This window comes from Electrona antarctica (genome assembly GCF_951216825.1).
Source record: "Electrona antarctica genome assembly, chromosome: 19".
Lineage (NCBI taxonomy): Eukaryota > Metazoa > Chordata > Actinopteri > Myctophiformes > Myctophidae > Electrona > Electrona antarctica.
In genome coordinates this window covers 10,239,606-10,256,746 of record NC_136800.1, presented here as the reverse complement: position 1 = coordinate 10,256,746, position 17,141 = coordinate 10,239,606, and the positions used below count along the sequence as shown (strand labels likewise).

At 41.9% G+C, this 17,141-nt stretch overlaps 1 protein-coding gene across 1 annotated transcript; it reads right to left on the bottom strand.

Annotated features, from left to right (window-relative positions):
- Positions 1-12,856: 12,856 nt before the first annotated feature.
- On the bottom strand, positions 12,857-16,701 carry LOC306943836 (E3 ubiquitin-protein ligase TRIM35-like; the record flags this gene model as incomplete). Its single annotated transcript, XM_079530359.1, has 3 exons — positions 12,857-13,947; positions 14,086-14,213; positions 16,601-16,701. The coding sequence occupies 3 exons, from the start codon at positions 16,699-16,701 to the stop codon at positions 12,857-12,859; spliced, it is 1,320 nt and encodes a 439-aa protein (XP_079386485.1).
- Between the last annotated feature and the right edge of the window lie 440 nt (positions 16,702-17,141).

Sequence of the window (17,141 nt, the reverse complement as noted above, 5' to 3'; positions counted from 1 at the left end):
TTTCCCAGAAGCCCTAGCAGCCCAGATGATGACTTGATTTCCGGTTTCGTCATCATAACGCGACGGCCTCGTCATCAGGACCCGGATAAATGCGCTGTTTATTTTTAATTATTTTAAAACAGAGAATTAAACGCATTAAACAAATAGCGGGAATAGCGTATTATGCAGCGGCGGAACACTGGATCAAACAATTAGCGGCACTAGAACTGTTAATTTACGAACAAAAAGAAAAGGGAGATGCAAGGTTTCCGCATGCCCACAGTGACGATATCAGCCATTCTAAGCTGCTTGAGAAATGAATGGACCGATGGAACAAGTCAGGACATTGTCCAGTGATAAGTGCTATACAGTCTGCTCGTTCACGTTATAATATGTTTGTGTCAATGGACAACTATGTAACTAGACAGTATATATATATCGCACTGTGTCTGTGCATCTCTGTGTGTGTGCGTGTATTCGTGCGTGCGTGCGAAAATTGATTAAAACGAAATAACTTTGCTGATCGAACAGTACTAAATTGATTATGACTAGTACTACACGTCCCAACAGCTCTAAAGAATTAATTTTATTTCCAAATGCAGAGATTTCAAATGCCGATATTCTCAGAATATCTGTACCTGCCCAGGCGGTGGCGTAACCGTCTGGGCACCCGACTGGTAATCCAGTCGCAGTGTGCCGCGGGTTCGACTCCCGAGCCCGACACGGCCTTTACTGCATGTCTTCCCCCATCTCTCTCCCGTTTCCTGTCAGCCTACTGTCTGTACCTGTAACCTGTATTATGTAACTAAGCGTGGCATTGTCCTGTATCTTCTTGAGGGAAATATATGTTCACGGCTGTCGGGAGGTTTTTCAGATGAACGGTGTCTGTGACTGAGTTTTATTGTGGCAGTAGCAGCAGCAGGCCCTCAGACAGTCCTGATAGATGGGTGTCAACGAGGATGCTGATTGGACTAGAGTGCTTCGCTCTGCCTGTTTCAAAGCAAGGGGACATCCATATACTTTCTGTCAAGTGCCAATGCTGCATAGAAATCATCATACCCTTCAACAGCATGGAAAAAGAAGGACACCCTATAAATTGGGCAGGTGCTGGGCAATTGCACCCAATAAGTGCTGTCATCATACATCATCAGAAATTATCTCATATACTGGCCAATCAGAATGCCTGTTGCCTGTGATTGGTTAGCTGATTTGATCGTTTACATATGACATACATTTTCCCTTCAATGTCAATGGCGTTTAATCCATTGAGACCTGGAACGCATCCATGTCACGTTAGCGTTTAACCACATTAACCATTAACCCATTTTGGGGCGGGAACCCGTTTTGGTGTTTTAAACATTGTTATAATTTAGCTATTGAAAAATAGCAGATCTACAAGCTCATAGCGCGCCACCGAGTGGCGCGCTATGAACTTGTAGGTCTGCTATTTTTGAAAAATCGTTAAAATGTGCCTCAAATCTTTCCGAAAATTGTCATGATTTAGAAAACTTTTTTTTTTAAATTTCGACGTCAGGCCTGAATGGGTTAATGTTTTGATGTTTAATTTATGTCATATTTAGCAGAGTTTTGACCTAATGTCTCTGTTGATTGTCAATGGCAAATATTGAGACGTGTGGGGACAAGATTTAGCAGACATTCTACCTGAATTCCCCTTTCATTGTTAATGGCAAATTTTGAGATGTGTGGGGACAAAAGCTGTATATAGGAGGGGCTAGCGCCCCTCAAAAACACATCATTTTTCATCGTGCTCCTAAAATAATTTGTGTGCTACTAGATTTTTCAACTTAGTAGCACACGTGCTACTTGGAAAACTGCTAAGCGTCGAGCCCTGGCTGTGACATTTCCAGCTTGTGCGCTTTTAGAGCCCAAACCACACCGGTATAGGGAGGGACTCCTTGGGACAAAACCGTTTTAATATAATACTCATCTTTTACTTTCTCTAATAACAACCTAAAACATGAACCTTGTTTGAAAAAAACCCAAAGTTGTCCTTCAGACTGACAGAATCAGACTGGATGAAGAATATGTGATATGATCTGAACATAAATGGATGCATTTAATTTGTATTAAGAGACCACTGTTTCCAGACCACAGTGTTCTGTTTTGATTTATCAAATGAACTACATCAATTGTCACTCTCCTGCAAAGACAAAGATGTCACATTCATCAGCTGTCTACTGTATGTACTGTACATTATGCACCCACGCAGACTGCATGTGCTCCACCTGACCACTCTAACGCTGCTTCTGCCTTGTGATTCCATTCATTGAATGACGTGGAAGAGCGATGCCACTTGGATTAGTATCTCCCACTGTCCAGTGGCGTAACTAGACGTCACTGGGCCCTGACGCAGGCTGATCAGCGAGTGGCCCCGACAACCCCCGGCCCTTGCCTCTGGGGCCCCCCACGCAGTCGCGTTGTCGGCGTCACGGTAGTTACGCCCCTGCCACTGTCTGTGTCTGTAGTTGTACAGACTCATTGACTGCAATATATCAATCATACTTGAAGAATTTCAAGGAATGTAATGAACATGTTTCGTGAGGTCACAGTGGCCTTGACCTTTGTCAACCTACTAATAACTAACTGATTTACTGCCGGATAGTTTCTCTAGAACATTCTTCAGCCATGCAGCTGTCAGCGTTTTTATTAATCTTTCAAGATCCACAGAATATTTTATTTATAGGCTACAGCATACAAACGTATATCAACAAGAGCTTGTGACTAAATAACTACATTGGATCAATTGGAACACCCTTTTTTACATTTCCTGAAACATTTTGGACATGCAAGGCTTCCACCGACAGTGACTTTATCAAATCTTATCTGAGGGCATTGCCCGAGGATTAATAAGGCCGCCCTCTTGCTTAATCCATTGAGACCTGGAACGCATCCATGTCACGTTAGCGTTTAACCACATTAACCATTAACCCATTTTGGGGCGGGAACCCCTTTTGGTGTTTTAAACATTGTTATAATTTAGCTATTGAAAAATAGCAGATCTACAAGCTCATAGCGCGCCACCGAGTGGCGCGCTATGAACTTGTAGATCTGCTATTTTTGAAAAATCGTTAAAATGTGCCTCAAATCTTTCCGAAAATTGTCATGATTTAGAAAACTTTTTTTTTTTAATTTCGACGTCAGGCCTGAATGGGTTAAAAGCTCTGTGATGAAGGGAGGCTCAAATTGGTTTAATGTTCTCATGCTCGTCTGGTTTTAGTTACTGCAACAGCCTGGCTGCTGTAGATTCTGAGTTAACTGGAGACAAGATAGATGTTTCTGTTCCTGAGGCTGGAGTATATCGAGTTGCAGTTAGCTTGACGGGCAGAGATAAAAGAGTTTGTGACCGGCGTAGGAGAGTCCCAAAAGTTGAATTCGGCGCGGTACTTGACACGGTGGGAAAATAGGGGGAGGTGGGCGCCAGCCGCGCCAGTAAACCTAGACCACTGGGTACTTGGTGCGTCTTGGTGGTGACTTCTCTTGAATAGGGGGACGCGCTCTAGCGTGCACGCACGTGCACCGTTCCGTCCCTGTGCGTGCGCGTCAAAAGATTACTGGCACCACGGCGTGGTACTGCGTTCTATGAGCATGACACCACTGGTCTACAGTACACATCCTCCGCCAACCTGGGGAGAGCAACGGACTTGAACTCATGCTTCCTTCATGCATGAGTGTCCAAGTTGCTCCTTTACACCAGACAGTTGGGAGTTTCCCTGGTTGGACGTAGCGCGTGGAAGGAACACGTTATTCCAACCAGTTCCTTTCCCCTCCATCAGGCGCCCCGGCTGGCCAGGGGAGGCAGTTTAGAGACCACGATTACTGCATGTTTTTTGGGAGGGTACCTACCCTAGGGGACACGGGAAGAACATGCAAACTCCACACAGAAAGGCCCTTTCGCCAACCCCCGCCTCGGGTTGGCGAAAATTACTTAAATTACGTTAAGGTATATTCAATTAATTAAGATGTAGATTACCAAAATGTAATTAGGTCCATCAGTTGATGTGACCTTTACCAACATTTTCACTATTACACATTGAGTTATGGCCCAAAGAAAATGCATGTTTTATGACGTCACAGTGACCTTGACCACCAGTGACCTTGACCACCAAAATATAATCACAGGCGAATTTGAATAAATTCCCTCAAGATGTTCCTGAGATATTGCATTCACGAGAATGGGACGGGCAGACAACCCCGGTGGAGTCATAATAAGACAAAGCAGTCACACAACCCAGAACAATGGTAAAGCAATCAGTAGTTTTCAAATCAAAGTTGCACTACCTCTCTGACAGTCTAGCGATTTTGCCCCGAAAATATGGACATTTCCTACATATTGACGTTGTTGTCAGCCATTGTCCGATTTCTTTCTTTCTTTTTTACCTGCTAATCATTAAAAACTCTTAGCAGGTAAAAAACTATAACAATCAGGACTGCACAATGTTATTTTCCTGGGTGTTAAAAATAGGATCAATGTTAAGATCAAAGCACCCGCATGAATTTCCGGCTGTAGGCTTTCCGTTAGCAGCTAAAGACACCAATTTAATGTTGAATCATTGCAGTGGCGCCGGTGAAGCTAGGGCCAAATAAAATTACTGTTATGTATCTGTCGGCAGCTCAACTGTATCCTCCCAGTTTGCTGCATCAATGTTGCAGTTCCTGAGGTTGGCCTTCAGGGTGTCTCTGAAGCGGAGAAGGGGTCTTCCCAGGCCACGCTGTCCCTCCTTCAGTGGAAATGTATGTTGTGCTTACAGACAATATAGACTAATGACACCATGTAGAACGAGAATAATATGAAAACCCAGCCATAATTGTAGACACTTTTGCCCAAGTGGATACGGAATAATGTAAAACAAATTTAAATCTACAGGTCTGGTAAATTAACCACTTATAATAGCAGAACCTGATATCACAACAGAAATTCCGATGCCGGCATGTTCAGTTGTGTCAAATGCAGCACTAAGATCAAAGTGATTCATACTTAATGTATAAATCATGTGTCATGAAATAAATCAGCTATTTTTTTAGCTATTTTTGGTGCGAGACACGATGCAACCAAGTAGCGGATTAACTTATAAATCAGGCTTCAGCTGGAGTATGTGAGAAGCAGTGACTCACCGTTGTGGCATTGGTGAAAACCAGATTGGAATTTTTCATATAGGTTATTATTATTGGTAGTAGTAGTCACTGCCGTTTATACACAACGTTCTCTAAAACTGGATAAGAATGTACATTTGGAGATGGTCTAACTGTACTGAGGAAGATTTTTGGTTTGTTTTTAAGTGGTTGGATGTGGGCAGGCTTAAAGCTGCTATAAGTCAAAATTTTAATGACTTTTTTTGTTTTAGTAAAAATGCTCCCTTTTGTCTAGCACAGTTATGATCGACTCTCCAGAGGAATGTGAAATGTTTATTTTATTCTTTAGAAAGTAGAAGATCAAAGATTGAAGATCAAATAAACCCACTCTTATACCGGAGGCATCTGTCTGTAGAAACCTTGACAGACATTATCTGTAGAAACCTTGACAGACATTATCTGTAGAAACCTTGACAGACATTATCTGTAGAAACCTTGACAGACATTATCTGCAGAAACCTTGACAGACATTATGGCCCTCATTTATCAATCGAGTGTAAAATCTGCCCCAAATTCGAGTGTAGGATTCGTAGTACACCCACGTCGGGTCGGCATTTACAAAGTGATCGCAGACAGCTGTTTCTTCCTTAATTTCGTTCGGACGTTTATAAATGTGACGGCTGAAATCTATCTGGCACGCCCTATGAAATCAAGCCTCGCCCTCGTTTTTGCGACATGAACAACTGCAGTACGACCTTGGAAACCATAGTTACATGAGGAAAAAAGTCAATAAAAAAGTCACCCCCACTCTCATACACACACAGACGCACGCACGCACACGCAACTTGCAAGTCCAACTGGTTTGTTGTAGCCTATCTTAAATAAATAAAGAACGAACACCTGTATGAATTAAATAAAGCTGTAGCTGTATAGTACCCTGTCTGTTTCTCCTCTCGCCTCGCTTGCCTTGCTGCCCACACGCACACACGCACATACGCACATACGCACATACGGGCCGTGGCCCAGTCAGTTTAGAGCTGGCCCAACTTTGAGCCTTAATTGTGTGCACATTTCTGGTTAGTAAACCACAGCATGCAAGCCGCCTTTGTTTTAAAATGGTTCCCCAAACCGTTCACAGTTCACACTTCACACGGCCGGGGATGCGCCCCCCCCCCCCCCCCATGCTAATTTGCCCAGTCAATCATTTGATCCGCGCTACGCGCCTGCCGTGTGTTGTTAGTTGTAGCCTATATTAAATTATTAAAGTATTTATTCATTTAATATAGCCTACAACAATATATTACTGAACGAAAATCTGAACCTGCATGTGAACAATGAATTAAATAACAAATAGGCGCACACACACGCTGCTGTTTTCCTCCTCTCCTCTCCTCTCCTGTCTGTCTCTATCACTGTGCATGGTCCGTTCATGACACCGCGACCATGCACGTTTATGACAATCTATTTAGATTACCTCGCTAGTCGCAGTAGTCGGTGCAGTGGCTGGGCTAGTGTCAACTGACAATTATATAAATGTGCAGCCTAAACCAGCCTCATGTGGCACACTGGCACTGGTGGGCTGGCAGCCTGGCTGGGTGGTTTAGCCTATACCTAACTCCGATGCGGTCAGCGGTCCCCAATTTTGCGCTGGCAAGCCGGCACGGCACATTTTGGCATTCGAGCGACACGTCGGGTTTATCCTGACGAGTTACAAAGACATGGCTGTAGATTGCACTATAGCCTACCCGTTGGTTGGTAGACTTGACTATAGCAGCATGCACTCTCGATCCAGTTAACTATTCCAGGAGGTGTTTTGCATGCGCTCATGCAAAACACTGTTTAAATGGCTTAAGCATCTAAACTTGCAACATTGTTTTAATTGCGCGATTTTAACTGCTTGTAAAGTTGGTAATCTCCTACCAATTTCATATGACACAGACACATCGTTGATGTAGGCCTATTCCTTTTTTCCTTTTCTTTTTCTTTTTTACATTTAGCCCATATACATACAGTTTTATATAAACATTTTAGGAGTGAATACATATGTTTCGATGCCTGTGACAGCCTCTCAGCTGGTCAAACAATGCTGCTCCGCTGTTCTACGACAGAAAAACAGGTGAGGACAAAGCGTACGACAGCTCCCGACCAGACGTGGTTTTTGTCTTGGCTCAAGTTCAAAATCAAACGTTGGCGCAAATGATAAATGCCGAAAATTGCGGTAATTTCGGCGTACACCCATATTTTGGCGTACGCACGGTTGATAAATGAGGGCCTATCTGTAGAAACCTTGACAGACATTATGTTACATAATGTCTGAAATAAGAAATGGATCCAGAATGTTGTGCATTTAAAGCTGCTATAATCAATATTATGTCAAAATGTTAATGACCTTTCTTTCTTTTTTTTGTGTATTTAGAAAAATGTAGTCTCTGTGGCATATCTAGGGCCCACAATCTGCATTCAAAGAAGTTCCTAGAAGCTTTGTCATTGGTTGAAAAAAACCCGGTCGAAATGACTAACCAATCAGGAAGTAGACAGGCAAATCGACCAATGGCAAAGCTTCTAGGAAAGTCTTTGAATGCAGATTGTGGGCCCTAGATATGTCACAGAGACTACATTTTTCTAAATACACAAAAAAAATAAAGGTCATTAACATAATATTGATTATAGCAGCTTTAAATGCACAACATTCTGGATCCATCACTTATTTCATAATATGTTATGTTATTATGTAACATAATGTCTGTCAAGGTTTCTACAGATAGTGTATGTATACATGAAAAAATGCAGGCAATTTAGCCTCCGGTATAAGAGTGGGTTTATTTGATCCTGCGGATCAAATAGAATAAACATTTCACATTCCTCTGGAGAGTTGATCAGCTAGACAAAAGGTTGACAACAACTATCCCCTAGCAATTATCCATGGTGCTAGAGTATTCTTGGGTTGCGGGAATGTTCCGAAATTAGTTTGGAGAAATACTGTACTCGTGCATCCTTAACTACGCCGTTAAATTCCTTCATAAGATCTTTCATATGACTATAAAACGCGTTTAGTTTACAAGTTTAGCATTTCCTTTTGATCATTGAGCCAGGGAGATGATTTTTATCCTTGTGCGACTTACAGAGGCCATTAAATATGGTTAGGATGCTGAGAAGGAGTAGGAGAAGAAAGGAAGACATGAGAGCATTTTCTCGAGGAGTTAATGGCGAGTGAATGGGGGTACACATGATCTTGGATGTGAGAGGGAAAAACATTTCAAAGCCGATACTGGACTGTAGCGGACCGGCTGGATAATAATTGGGTAAAGCCGACCGACTGATGAGTTTGAGGTTTCTCTTTATTCAGAACCCAACGTAGAAACTGGAAAAAGGACATAACATACATAGGCTACATCAATATAACATTCCATAATCAAAAGGCATAATTTTCCATAACATCCATGAGCATATAAATCACAAAACTATATAATATTTAATCCATCATATCAACATGCAATATAGAAATAAATAACCCTCAGACAATACATACAACAATAAGACTAATTACCAATATCCCTCATACAAGATTGACCAACAATAAAAGTATCACCTTTTTCCCCTTTCCAGCTCGGTGCTAAAGTGGCTTGTGCAAAACAGTCTGTTCCAGGGCTCGTTTGGGCCGTCCGTCCTTCCTTTGCCGTCCGTCCGTCTGTCCGTCCGTCCGTCCGTCCCTTCCTCAAATAAACTTCTCCATGTTTGCCATTACCAAGGTCAAGGTTCAAGGTTCAACTTTATTGTCAACAATACCAGTTACAGGGTAAAAGGCACGTGAAATTCATTGTGCGTTAAAGGACCATACAACAGCTACAGTCTAGTGTCAAATAATCTGTATAAAGAACTAAGTGCAGGTTAAAACTAACATCTCTAAACACAACTACTGAAAGTGCAAGATCTCAGGTGCAAAAATGCAGAAGGCCTTAGACATATGGCCATATAATCCGGGCCTTGTAGTGTTCAATGTCTGTTCATGAGTCTGATGGCGGAGAAGAAGTTTCTCCTCTCTTGTGGCAAATCTGGCAATATCTGTTCCTCTACCATCGAGGTGGGCAAGTGACAGTTTTATAAGTTAATGCCTCCTTCTAGCCCCATACTGGGTGTCAGCACCACAGGTGATCTTGATCTGTGTAATCAGTACCAGTTTGTGCAGGAAACAGTCAAAATAAGGCCTGAGACCTGGTCTCACTGTGTGTGTGTGTGTGTGTGTGTGTGTGTGTGTGTGTGTGTGTGTGTGTGTGTGTGTGTGTGTGTGTGTGTGTGTGTGTGTGTGTGTGTGTGTGCGCGCGCGGAAAGATTCCAGTTAAACATTAAAACTTACCAGATTAAGGCCAGCACCTCAAAGCAGAGGCGTATCTACAATAAGGCGAGGGCAGGCGTCCGCCTGTCCAAATCCATTTCTGGCCTGGCCAAAATCCATACAATGAGGAAAAAAAGACGACAAAAACAAGACCTGAGAACTATTAATGGACAGCTGATTGGCCGTTGCGGTAGAGCGCGACCCTCAATCACCCATTGGAATGTAAATGCATGCCTTTCAGCCTTTGTATACTACTCGTCTGGCAGGTATATCTCTTTGAAAACATTTAGTGCTACGATTGTGCGCGGGGAGACGACAATTAACACATGATCTTGCCTGCCCAAAACGTAATTCCTGGATACGCCACTGCCTCAGAGGCTGGCATCTGTTGCCACAATGACTTGGTTAGGATTAATGCTGTTTATTAAGGCAGGCATGCACTGGCCGAATTTAGACTTTTGTTTACTACCACTCAGGGAGCGGATAATTGTGATCTGGCCAGTGATCCTGGCCCAAGTAGGTAGACTAGGAACCATGGAAATACAGCGTACAGTGTACGCTGTATTTCCATGGTTCCTAGTCTACCGTACACTGCCAAATTCTGAGTGAAACATTGTTTGTACAGATTGTGCATGTCATGTCAAGTGTAAAACCAATACATTTCACAGTCAAGGCAGACGTCTGTCAATGAACCGTAAGACATGGATGCCGTCAAGATAAAATTTCAATTAATTATTATATTTCCTTCTAGCATCCTTTTTTTTAAGATCTCAAATTAATTCAGAACTGCATGCTTGCTGGCTGAGTTGAAATCAGAGCTCATTTCAATGTTCTGCTCCTCCCAGCATGGCTGACTATTGTTATCTTAGATTTACAGCGTTTCCATTGTACAGACTGTATGACGGAAGCATTTGAAAATTGTGAGTCACCAGTCTATCTCGGGAGACTATATTGTAGGTGTTAACATGCAGGATCTGATAGCCTGGGCCCAGAAGTTAAAAGCTTTGAACCTCATATTTGACTGGATCAAAATCGGATTTTAGGTATAGTTCAAGACCAAAAACAGGATTGGGATCGCTTTGTTATCCGATTGGACCAGGAAATCAGTTTGATCCAAAACAAATTTGGCTATTCGGCTACATTGAAAATGAGGGCCTGCCCCTCAAATGTACTCAGAGTTTAAATAAAGGTTATGATGATGATGATGATGATGAAAGAATTGCCGGTATTCTGCATGGTGATACTCCTCACTGTCAGATGAAAAGAAGCACCTCACACATCGGAGGAGCAACGCCGTTTTCTGTACTCTCTCTAGGACGTACTGTAGAGTGGAGTAGAGAGAATACATAATGTATGTGTAACCTGTAATTACCACACACCTGTGTGAAGTGAGGGGCTAAGTTGCTGTGCTGTCTGTCTCACTTAAAGGACCACTTCACCACTTTTCAACCTATCTTCATATAATAGGTCCTCACTAATAAATCATGAAAAAATGGCACGATTTTTCTACTCAGTCTGTGTCTCATAGGACGGCTGTGGGCAGTTTAGAAACCGTCTTCCAGTGACATCATCATTAGGCAGATTTTTTTTAAACAATATTTTTTTTACAAAAATATTTAGATTTTCATTATCGTGAGAACGATGGCTTCCATTTTCGCATTGCAACTTTTCAGGACTAGATAGCCTGTTTCTATTCGCTTGTATTCCCCATCGATGTCGTCACTGGAAGACAGTTTCTGAACTGCCCACAGCCCTCCTATGAGACACAGACCAAGTAGAAAAAGATTGCGCCATTTTTTCATGATTATTAGTGAGGGCCTAGTATATGAAGATAGGTTGAAAAGTGGTGAAGTGGTCCTTTAAGGTGTCTCATTATCCACCAGGTGGAGATAGAAAGGCCTACGAGGTATGATAAAAGCAATGATATCATGTCTGGTAAACTTGAAAAGTCTGAATCTGGATCAGGGTGATCCTATCATGATGAATGGCTTTGAAGTTTGTCAGAGTTGTTCTGATCCTGCATCTCAAATCATGGGATTCTGATCAGATACGGATTAGTTCAATGTTTGAACTACATGGTTCCTGAACATGAAAGACGATGTCATACAAAGAGGCAGTGAGTGCAATCAGTGCATGGCTGAACTCTGGCTAGAGCTGTGTGTGTGCGTGGCTCACCTTCACTCTGCCACTGAGGGCCAGCCTCATAAATCAAGCCTCTCCACTTGCTTCTACTATAATCGTTGCTGTCAGGGGGAAACCACCTAACTCCATTTTTTTTCCTCGTAAATCAGTGCTATTGAACTGAGCTACTGTGTGTGTTATAATATAAATATAACATAACAACATTGAACCAATGGAAAGTAGTAAAAAGCACTTGGGACAAAACCTCTTAACTCCATTGGACCCTCAAACTGTCTGCTAAAGCAGCTAACTCCACCACCTCTTTCCCTATCATGCACTATAAAGTCACAACACCAACTTTGATGAGGCAGTATTGCTTTGTTCATTTCCTGAAAAATTTACATTTTGTTGTGGGGTTTCTTCCTGACAGCAGAGAGATAATGTAGCCTTGTTCTGCATACTCAGACACAGACACACATACACTAACGCACACACACATTGCATATGTTGTTTGTCATACCTTATGTTTGATTACTTTGTCTAACTTACTATTATTGTTTATTATCTTAGGTGAAAACCCTGTATGGGTTTCTTTTCTCACCTGCACTTTCTTTTCCTTCTTTTAATGATGTTACCTTTTTGTACTGTTTTTTTTATTGTGAGAATAAATCAAATTAAATGTAGCTGAGCTTCATTAAAATGCACAAACCAACCGAAATGTGTGAAAATTATTCTAATTACATTCATTATGAATATCATTATTACTTAAAATAAACAACTTCACACCAGTTTTTGTCACAGATGTGATGCCAACACACCCTGCAGTGAGAAGACTAGACTAGAATCACACATGCATCCACTACCTCACTATAAAAAACAACCATGACTTCAGATCGTTGTTCTATAGTCACACTTTATTCAGGAATGCAGTTCCATTACACATCAGTAACAGCTATAGTCTCCCGTCTCATTTAAGAGACTGTAGGAAAAGAAAAACAGCTAAACAGGACATCAGTTGAGTGAGCATGAAGACAATTTACAGTAAAGAAAATCTAATATTAAAACAACCTGATAATTAGACACAAGTTCACACAGGAACAATCAGAATGTCCTCTTCTAGGTGATATGGGGGTTCCTGGCACAAAATATTTTAAGAAGGGGGTCCACGGCCAAATACGTAGGCCTATCAATTTGGGTGAACCTGCTTTAGGAAAGTATAGGAAACACTTGTTAATGTGACTATCATTGGAAGGAGGTATCATTGACCACAACACAACCATATACAGATTATAAACTGAGACATCATCATCATGTCTAACTGCATTGTTCCAGTTACACTGAAATAAAACGTTTCACTCCTACAATGACCTTCCCTGGTAATATCTTCAGTGGGAGATTATGGTCATTCGTGAAAATGTATGGAAAGAGTGTGTCAGTGAAAGTGTGTGTGAAGGTGTGTATGTGTGCGTTAGCATCAGGATCACGGAATGACAGCCTTCCTTCGTTCCAGTCCAGCTGGACTCTGATCCTCTGAGGTTTCCGCTTCAATGAGAGGTTGACGGTGGCTGACCCCGCCACGGACCCTGCCGTGTGTTTGCCGTGATAGAACTCTACACACCAGCGTTGACCCTCTCCCACTCCACTCCTCTGGTAAGACTCTGCTAGCACGCCCAGTCGCCAGCTTGTATTGTCCCCGACCTCAACGTCCCAGCTGTGAGTCCCCGAGTTAAAGCCCTCAGAGCCCAGGACAATGGACATGTGGTCAAACCTCTCTGGGATGTCAGGAAGCGGCCGTAAATTATATCCACACCACATCTGACCAGTCACACTGGTCAGATCGTCAGACAGGGCGAGGCCTGGATAGGCAGTGTTGGGGTCCAGAATGACAGGAGTGTAGGAGACAATGTCCTTCATCTTGTCCCAGACTCTGAAGGTCAGGTTGCCCAGGTGTTCGGCCATGTCTATCAGTGCTCCAGAGACTGGCCGTGGGTCCTGCAGTGTGAACCGAACCATTTCCATTGTGGTCTTGTAGTTCTGCAGGAATGCGATGTGTTCAGCTTTCAGCTCCTTCTCTATGGCATCGATGTTGAGTGAAAGGGTTAATATGTCTCTGTTCAGACCCTCAATGTTCTCCTTCATCATCTGACTCTTCTGCTGCTCTTCCACCCTGAGTGCTGCGATGCTGGCCTCCTCCTCCTCTTGTAGAAACTGACGAAGCTCCTTAAACCGTTCCTTAATGTGCCCCTCTGTGAGCGAGGCCTGGACCTTGATGTGTTTTGCTGTTTGGTCACTTTTCTTTTTAACGTTATTAAACATCTTCAGTTTCTTCTGTAAAGGCTTCAGTGATTTCTGGACTCCCTTCTTGTGATCCAGAGCAGCTTCATCGATGGGTCTGAAACTGTGGTTGGTGTGTCTTTCAGAATCTCGACACACAACACACACTGGCTGTTGACATTCCAGACAGAACAGTTTGAGTTTCTCAGCATGCAGACCGCAGAGATCATCAGACCCTGATGAAGTTCTCCGACGCTTGAAAGGTCTCTGCAGTATGAAGGACTCACACAGGTTCTTCAGAACCAGGTTACAGGGTGGAGATTTTTTCTTTTTATGTATTTTCTTACACACTGGACATTCCTGTGTTCCTTTCTGTCTCCACCATTCCTGCAGACAGGCTTTGCAGAAGCTGTGGCTACACGCCAGGAGAACAGGATCTTTAAAGATGTCACAACACACAGAACAGGAAAAATCCTCTTCTGAAAAAGACAAGTTGTTGGAAGCCATTAGAGTCTGCTGGTTGGCCCTACAAACACACTATGTCCTGTTCTGAGCTGTGGAAAGACAGTGTCCTCCTTCACTGTTCTGTAGCTGTGGAAAGACAGTGTCCTCCTTCACTGTTCAGTAGCTGTGGAAAGACAGTGTCCTCCTTCACTGTTCTGTAGCTGTGGAAAGACAGTGTCCTCCTTCACTGTTCAGTGTTCAGTAGCTGTGGAAAGACAGTGTCCTCCCTCACTGTTCTGTAGCTGTGGAAAGACAGTGTCCGGCTCCCTCACTGCAAGACTGCAAGTTGTTGTGAGTTTGGGCTGAAGGTGAAAGAGGCTTTTATATTCAGGAGTCTGGCAGCGGGCGGAGGTGTTGCAATAACACTTAGAATCCTGCACCTCCTCCCATCTTCTCACACCCCCTCACACCTTTCCTCCAGTTTAGAAAACAGTCATTGTCCAATTTCAATGTGAAAGGCCTGAAGGCCCATCACAAAAGCCAGTCTGGTTGATCATCACCCACTGGCTGAAACAACACTCTTATCATCGTACATCAGCATGACATAAAATAGACACTGTCTATTTGCTCAGACACTATGACGTAAAATTGTCCATTCATTGTCAAAGGGAATTTATTTATCACATTTATTTTGTGTGGACAAAAATAGACACTAAGCCGATTTGCTCAGACACTAAAATTGTCCATTCATTGTCAATGGGAATTTAATCTTTGTGTAGGACAAAAGTAGACAATAAGCTGATTTGCTTATTTGACACATGACGTAAATTCTCCATTCATTGTCAATGGACGAAAATCTACACTAATAGCTGAATATAGGAGGGGCTAGAGCCATTCAAAATTGATAAAATAGTAAGTTGCTTTACACAACTTGAAACATGTAGTGGTGAATAAAACGTACGTTTTTATCTCTAAACTCATATGACGGTACACAGACCTCCCATGTCACCCTTTTTATTTTTCAAATTCTTAATGGCGAATTACTTTCTTACATTCCAGCTTTATAACGGCACAATTTTGCCATACTCAACTGTATTAAACACTACTTAGTATTATTATAGTCCTTTGTTAACAGTAGCCTAACTGTATGGACATATATGTAATGTATGTCCATACAGTTAGGCCATACAGTTAGGCCTATACATTATATGTAATAATGCTCTGGGTACTATTGACAAAGTACGAAGCATAAAGTGCAGACTGTATTTAAAGGTTGTAGACAGAAGCGTATAGCGTCCATTGGGCCACTCGGTCAATAGAGCTTGCCCAGACATGCTCAAATGCTATGGAAATAGCAAGTCGCCTTTGTTTTCAAATGGCCACTCAATTCAATTCAAATTCACTCATTTAACTAATTTGCAAGTCAGCAAAACCGGTTTCAGTGAAATAGATCTATCTATAGAGGGTATGCACATGCATAAAGTGAATGGCAAAGTGAGTGGAGCATCTTAGAACGTAAATATCTCAGATTCTTCTTTTTAGACAAAAAACAAGCTTGGTTTGGGGCTGATTTATCTCAATGATAATATTTTGCCGGAATATGATGCAAAATGGAAGGAAATAGAAATAAATCAATTGGATGTTCCCCTCCAGGCAGTACTGGGTGATAGGACTCTCATGAGGAAGCACTCATGAGAATTAAGTAACTGGACGAAAGTCCCCCTGAACATCTGGTTTAAAGAATGTATAAGGATCAAAAGATAGATAAAGAGATACAGAGATTGAATGGGAATCGCATAGGAGGACTGGCTGAATATACAGTATGTAATATGACATCCACAATTCTGGCCTATGGAGAGAATTAATGTTCATGGAAAAACATGATTAGGTTCTTCATTACTCAGAGTTGGACACCGGAATCAGGAAATTGTAAAAAAAAAAATGTAATACAATGGCTGACCACCACCATGTATTCTGGGACTGTCTAGCCAGAAAAAAATATGGCTAGACATAGTATCAGATATCAACACAATAATGGGTTTCGAGATTTAATTTGAATATTTATCTGTGTAATAACATACCAGAGGATCTTAGTACACCAGATAAATACATGGGAATAGACATTTTGTGAAGGATCTTTGTATGAATAAGAGGTGAACAGAGGATATTTCTGTTGGGGGGGGTGAGGTTATTGACTTATACTTACTCAATTGGACTGTCATTACTCTTTGTCATTAACAATGTCATTGCTGTATTTATTGCTCATGTGTTTTTTTTCACCTCCTTTCATTGTTTTTCATTATCTTGTACATTACATATGAAAATCGCTTTGTCTTAATAACAATAGAAATGGAATACCGATGTATAACAATCATGAACTCTGTCACTGCGGGAGTGAAGGACTGAAACCATTCAACTATGGGACGCTTACTCTCCTGGGACTGTATGACCCGTAACATAATGAATGTTAACAGTAGAATAAAGGTAACACATGATTTGTAACAATTACAAAATGTACTGTGATGCCCAACACGACCTACCTGTTCACCAAAAAATAAAAATAAAAACAAAGTTTAAAAAAGTCTGTCCTGATGAAGGTCGAATAGACCGAAACGTTGAATAAAGAGCAACATTTTTGGCAAGTTTTCTGACAGTGTGCGGGACCCTTCTTTGTTTTTCAAAGATACCCATTTTAAATATACTAACATATTATGCCAATATATGGCAAGTATATGCAGAATATAGCATATGCTGCATATAAATGCCATATTCAGGTTCATATACGTGCATATATGTGGATCAATAGGAAATGTATGTCTCTATATAGCAATATGCAATTTATATTTCCATGTGGGGGGGGGGGGGGGGGGTGCATCAGCTAGGTCAGGAGGTAACAAGG